The sequence below is a fragment of the Orycteropus afer genome, unplaced genomic scaffold (genome assembly GCF_000298275.1).
Source record: "Orycteropus afer afer isolate SDZICR_OR568_19922 unplaced genomic scaffold, OryAfe1.0 scaffold00021, whole genome shotgun sequence".
In the NCBI taxonomy this organism is placed as follows: Eukaryota; Metazoa; Chordata; class Mammalia; order Tubulidentata; family Orycteropodidae; genus Orycteropus; species Orycteropus afer.
Genome location: NW_006921608.1, coordinates 14,100,855 through 14,107,862, shown reverse-complemented (window position 1 = coordinate 14,107,862; position 7,008 = coordinate 14,100,855). Strand labels below are relative to the sequence as shown.

Sequence of the window (7,008 nt, the reverse complement as noted above, 5' to 3'; positions counted from 1 at the left end):
ATGAGTGTAGCTGTGTCATCTGTGGACTGTTGCTGTCTCCCACTCAGTTGGACAAAAACTACAGTTGAATAATGACAAAAAAACTTTTTAGTCGTGCAGGTCTGGAGTGTCCTTGGGGTTGCTGGCAAGCAGAACCTGTTCTTAAGCCCCTGGAATCTGCGAGAGAACTGTCTCTTTAAATGTCCAAAATGGTCAAGCTGATTGTAAACATTCAAAATGGCACCGCCTTCTGGACAGGCAAAAGTGCACAGCTCAGCTTGCATTTTTCTTCACCTTCTCCATTTATTCCCCAGCCACCAGAGCAGTCCTCCGTGCAGTCCCTGGCTAGCAGGGGTGATTTTTAGGTTAATTCTTAGGTCCTGCTGCCACTCGGCACTCTCAAAGCTGTCTGTGCCGTCAGGATTGCTCAGAATTGCTGCCAGACCGCAGCTCTGTGTGTCTCCTTTTTTGGTATTTTCATGCAAATTTTTCTCATATTTGGGGTTTAGTACGCTTCTGTATCCTTCTCTTCAAGGCTCCGGGGTCCAGGATTATCTTCTGTGTTTGTTTATCAGTTTCCCTTTTCTTTGTTGAAGAGGGTCTGTGCAGTCTTTCTGCCTAGTCTGCCATCCTACCAGAACTCCGACTATTACTTTTTGTGACTTATCTGAGAAGGTGCCCTGGTTTTTCTAGATTGTTGAGAGAAGGACAAAGCAACTCCACTATTTGGTTCCAAAGGAGTCTGAGCTAATTTTCTCATTTGGAATTTTTAGCTTTTTATTGTATGTGCCAGAGACTCCTTTGGCAGGCTGGTAAAGCTTATGAACTTCTTCTCATAAGATTTTAAAGTAATCTGGTACCGTGTGCTTTGGTGTAATTTTCTTCATTATATTTTACGTGGAATTCATTGTGCTTCTTCTATCTGTGGTTTTATAGTGTTCGAATTTGGAAACATTTTAGACGTATTTCTTCAAATTTTTTTTTTAGTAATTTACCTTCTCTCTTCTTAGGACTCTATGTGAAGTTGGCTGCTTGAAGTTGTTCAACATAGCTTACTAATTCTCTGTTCATTTTTCTTCTTTCTTATCTCTGTGTTTTGTTTTGGATATTTTCTATTCCTGTGTCTTCAAGTTGACTTATCTTTTATTATGTCTAATCAGATATCAGTTCCATGTAGTATATATTTTATTTCAGACATTATACTTTTATCTTTAAAATTTCACTTTGGGCCTTTAAAAATATCTTTAACGTCTCTCTTTAACCTTTTCATGCTTTCTTGAACATATGTATTTTATTTATATGGCTGTTTTAGTCCTTCTTTACTAATCCCGTGATCTATGTCATTTGTGGGTGTGTTTCTATTTATTATTTATTTTTCTCATTATGGGTCATATTTTCTTGTTCCTTTGTATGCTTGATAGTTTTTAAATAGAAGCCAGACACTGTGAATTTATACTATGCTGGGTGCTGGATAGTTTTGTATGCAAGCAGTAAGTTATTAGAAATTGTTTGATTCATTTGAGGCATGCTTTAAAGCTTTGTTAAATGGGATCAACAGGCATTAGCCCAGGTCTAACTACGTCTTACCCTTCTGAGTGCTCTGTCTGATGCTCAGTGAATACAAGGATTTTTCTTCCTGACTTGTGGGAACACAAACTATTGTCCATTCTGTGTGAGCTTTGGGACTTGTTCTTTTTGCTCCTTTCTGGTGTTTCTTTCATGGCCTCAGGTAGTTTCCTTATCTGCAGGCCGTGATCAACACTGAGCTGGATACTGGAGGGGGCCCCTCTGCACTTCTCAGGAGCTCTCTCTTTGACCGGCTTTCTTTTGTTTGGTTCTCTGCCTTTCAAACTATAGCCATTTTAGCTTGCCTGACTCCTTACTCTTTTTCATCATGTATTTTGTGGCTGTGGTTCAGCAATTCGTTTCAGACAGTAATCTGGGTAGACGTGGAAATAATCTCTTTTGTTTCCCATCTCTCAAGGATCACTATCCTTCATTGCCTGATTTCCATTGTCTGAATGTCATTATCTGATATATTTTGTCTTTCTTTTTTTCCAGATAGTAGGATAAATCTACTTTCTATTATTCCATAATGGTCAGCAGGAGAATTCTCTGAATGTTTTAAATGCAGAAAGTAACATATGTAGGATTATAAAAGGAACTAATTGTTTTGAAATGCAGTTATCAAATATTTAAGAAGTTGTAATATAGTAACATAGGAGCTCTGGTCATGTAGTGCTTAAGGCATTTGACTGCTAACCAGAAGGCTGGCGGTTCAAATCCACCAGCCACTCCTCGGAAGGAAGGTTGGGCAGTTTACTGCTGTAGTGATACTGCATTGGAAATCCAAGGAGAGGTCAATATGAGTCAGATCCGACTCTATGACCGAGAGTTTGGTTTAGTTTTTTTTGAAATAGAGTAACGTATGGGCAATTGTATTAATGTAATAAATAACGAGATATAACAGTAGGTCTAATAGCTGTCTTAATTTCATAATAGTAATGACTATAAATGAAATTTTGAGATAGCTCCATAACTGTTACTTGAAATAATAATACCTTTCATTTCTATAGTGTTAGTGTCATAGGTAGTCCTAATACAAACTGATTGCTGTTGAGTTGGATCCGACTCATAGCAACCCCTCCTTCGGTTTTCTGAGGTGGTATCCCTACAGAAGTAGATTGCCCAGTCTTCTTTCTGAGGAGTGGTCAGTGGGTTTGAATCGTCAGTCTTCTGGTTAGCAGTCAAATACCTTAGTCACTATGCCACCAGAGCTCCTTTTTTTTTAAACCTACACTTATAATTAAAAGAATGCAAAAGTTTAGTTAAATAATAAATACTTTCGTATTGAAATTTGTGGAATTCCTTAATTCTTTTAAAGACTTCATATTAAGATATACTGTTCTAAGCAAAAAAGTATTCTGACTAGACATCAGAGAAATGTTGTTTTTCCTTTCTGGGCTCTGATTCTTTTTACAAAGCAGTGAGCAAAGTTTTAGAACTTCAAAAGCAACTTTCATCAAAGCCTCTTATGTTTTTTACTGAAGATCATATCAAGTGAAAAATACAATTACTGGTTTTGCAGACCTCTTTTTGTATAGTTCTTTCTCTTACTTCAGAAGCTCAAGTGGCAGATACTGTTTTAACAGGAAAGACAAAGAGGTCCAGCATCTTTTTCTGTGGACCCAATCTGGTAACTTTTTCCCTGGGTTGATGTGACTTGATGTCCCATTTTATAACCAAGATGATGGACAGTGATAATATCTAATTTGACACCTTATTAGGGAAAATTAATAATAGGCTACATTATTTATCTAATAGAAATTTACATAATGTTATGGGTAAGTCATATATATAATCCATGTATAAATAATATATAAGACATTTTCTAGATTTGTAATTTTTATAATTTATTTTGAAGGTCTGTTAGTATTGTATTTTAAGTACTATGGTTACTTTTTATTAGGCCTTTTTCTTTGTAGATGAAAGAATTGACATATGGTCAATAGCCTTTTGTCACAACATGTAAGTATAGGATTTTTCTAAGGTCTCTTGGCATAATCCTTAAAAAAAAATTATGAAGTTTTTGTAGTGAGAAAACTGTGGAAGTGCACCTGAATGAGGATGGTATTTAAAGGAATGTGTATATTTACAGATTTGTCAATAGAGAATAGATACTCTTGAATCTGCTGATTTTATTTCATGAATTTAGTACAAATAATGTGTTCTTCTCCCCTGAATTCAATAATAATGGGCATTTTAGTTTGTATTGATAAAATAATGTTAAGAGACTTGGATGGAATTTGCTTTTACAAAGGTAGTGTTGTATAATGGAATAAATTAAAAGAATGATTAGAATAAAATTTCTTTGCTATAATTTTCTCATCTGTAGAGCAGAAAGGTACCTATTGATAAGAAAATATCACCAACTCTATTATTTTTCTTAGCTATATAAGATGGAATTTCATTATAACATTCATTTATTTAATTAATCCTTTATGATACTTCTTGTTTTGGAGAATGCATTTGCCTGGGAGCTTGTCATTCGCTTTCTCAGTTGAGTGTCAGGAAATCGAGAACTTTCTTGGATCATTCCAGTATTGTGTTTTTGAGAAATGTCAGTTATTGAGAACATTAGATTTTTTTTATGGAGATAGGTTTTTTTTTTTTTTTTAAATTAAGAAATAATGAATGCAATGTTATAGAATGAATTTGCTTTCTGTATTTATAAAATTCAGTTAAAGTTATGTGCATTTGATAAACTATCGCCACATAACATTAGTTGTAACCTTTGAAAGGAGATTAATATAATACAGCATATAAAACCTTGAAAGTAGTAATACTAACTGTTGATTTCAAATAATAATAAACATTGTATGATTTATACATAGAAAGAAGGATACGGGAAGAACATTTTTATAGGCTTTTATATTCTTATTTTTCCTCTTGTTAAATTTTCTAGGTTGATTTATTTAAAATGGCTTTATTTCAATTGACAGGGACTGAAGATGAAACAAGAATAGATATGCAGTATCCTTCTCAGTACAAAAGCCAGGAGTTGTATTCACAGCATGATGATGAGCAGCCACAGGGATGGGTGTCATGGGCCTGGTCATTTGTGCCTGCAATTGTGAGTTATGATAATGACGAGGAAGACTACCTTGGAAATGATCCTGTATCAACCATACATCAGCAAAAAGCACAGACTTTGAAGGATCCTATTGTTTCTATAGGATTTTATTGCACAAAGGCCACTGTAACTTTCAAAGTATGTTAACCTTTCTCTTGCTGTTCACATGCCTGCCAACTTTAATGCTTAAATTTGGATTGCTAGTAAGGATCTAGTTTAAGTAAAGTTATTTAGTGGTAATTAATTTAGTGCTCAGTAGATGTAAAAGAGTCTAATAATTCTTACTTCATGGAATTACATGGCCTCCATTTGAAATCTTTGAATTTGAATCCCCTTCTGCCTTCTTCAAGCCATCTCCACTGTTCTTTTCTATCAACTCTATGGACATTTTCCCCTCATGACTAGATCATTCAGTTGGCATAAAAATATGTATTCAAATTCCTATTAAAATAGAAATGTTCATCAAAAATCTCCCTTGAGGGGAGTGTGCCCAAGACCATGTTTAGGGTTGGCAGACAGTGTTTCTACAAATGTATTGGTATGTTCTGTAGGAATTCCCAGGTACATAGTAGAGCTGACAAGGGATAAGGTTGTAGTCACTTCTTGGCCACAGCCAGCTACCCAGAGAGAAAGAGTAGTTGGACCTGTGGGCTCAGGACCGTAGTCCCAGGGGACGTCAAGCTCAATTGACATAACATACTACACAAAACATTGTTCCACATCCTACTTTGGTGAGTAGCAACTGGAATCTTAAAAGCTTGCAAGCGGTCATCTAGATGCCATGATGGCTCTCTTCTCGTCCAAAGCAAAGAAGAATGAAGAAAACCAAGGTTTCATGGAAACAATTAGTCCAAGCAACTGGTTCATCATGTAATCCTCAGCCTATGTTACTATGAGACCAGAAGAACTAGATGGTGCCCGGCTGCCACTGTCAACCACCCAGAGGGCCATCTCTTTAGGAGATCCTGGATAGAGTGGGAGAACAATGTGGAACAAAACTCAAAATCATTTGGGACAAAAAAAAGGACCAGGTTTGCTGGTCTGATAGAGCCTGATAGAACCACTGAGACTATGGTCTCTAGCTGTCCTTCAGGTCTGGAATTGAATCCACTCCTATAGCTTCCAGCCAAACAAAAGGCGGGCATATGAGCTGAACATTTGTACTAGGTAGATACACTCCTCGGAGAGAACAATCATGGGAGAATAGAAGGGCTGTGTATGCACAGGTAGATAGCTCAGGGGGCAGGAGTGCATGGAGGGGAGGACACAGGGAAGAGGCAACTATGGGGAGGAAGTGGGAGGGGAGCTGTTGCATTATGGGAAATTGTAGCCAATGTCTTGAGACAAAGTGTATGTGAACTGCTGTATGGAAAGTGAATTTGCTTTGCAAACTTTCACCCAAATCACAAAAGAAACCAAACAAACAAAAAAACCGTTGAGACTATGTCCTTCAGTAGCTACTGTTATATCTCTGTACTTTTCCTTTGTAACATAATTTCTTTAAAAAGTTGTCAGTATACAATTATTCTCTTCTTCACCTCTTACTTCTCAAAATATTGCAATTTTTTACCAAAGTCTTTTTCTGTTTTTCAGCAGTATACAACACACTTTGGCCATTTCCTTTATTAATAGAAAACACATGTGAAATTTATTATATACTGAAAAAGAGAATATATGATGTATGTGATCAGGTTAAAGCATAATAAATTACTTGTCACCTACTTTAAGAAATAGAAAATTACTAGTACTTTCGGGCCCCCTCAGGGCTTTCATTTTCCCTCAGATATAAGCAAAAGTTCATTTTGTGTTATTTATTCCCTTTTGATAATGGATTTATCACACGTGTAATATCCCTAGACAGTAGCAGAATTCATTTAATAAATATTTATTAATGCCAGCTAGTGATACCATTTCAGAAACCCAAGGAGGTGTCACTATGAGTCAGATCCGACTTGGTGCAGTGAGTTTCATTCTGTTTTTTTTTTTTTTTTTTTGATGTGACAGGTACGGTTTTTGAATCTAGTATTACAAAAATGAAAAAATGAGATATAAATCCCTATCTCTGAAACTTATATTATTACTATAAACCAATAAATTTAATGTGTAGTATGTCAGTTGATGATAAAGCCTTGGTAGAAAAAATAAGGAAGGAAGAATAGTGACTGGTTCTACTGGAGGTGAAGGCATTATGCAGTTCAAAATTGAAGGATCCAAAAATTCCTTGAATCAAATGAGAATGAAAACACAACATACCAAAATCTTTGGGACGCAGCGAAAGCAGTGATCAGAGGCCAATTTATAGCAATATGTGCACACATCAAAAGAGAAGAAAGAGCCAAAATCATCACTTTAAACGAACATCTCCAACAATTAGAGAAAGAACAGCAAGAAAAGCC

At 35.9% G+C, this 7,008-nt stretch overlaps 1 protein-coding gene across 1 annotated transcript in view; it reads left to right on the top strand.

Annotated features, from left to right (window-relative positions):
- VPS13B (vacuolar protein sorting 13 homolog B) overlaps positions 1–7,008 on the top strand; it is a 1,115,876-nt gene that overhangs the window by 121,169 nt on the left and 987,699 nt on the right. The window contains exon 7 of the mRNA XM_007934836.2: positions 4,482–4,750. Within this exon, the coding sequence (XP_007933027.1) occupies positions 4,482–4,750 (269 nt within the window). The remainder of the gene's footprint in view (positions 1–4,481; positions 4,751–7,008) is intronic.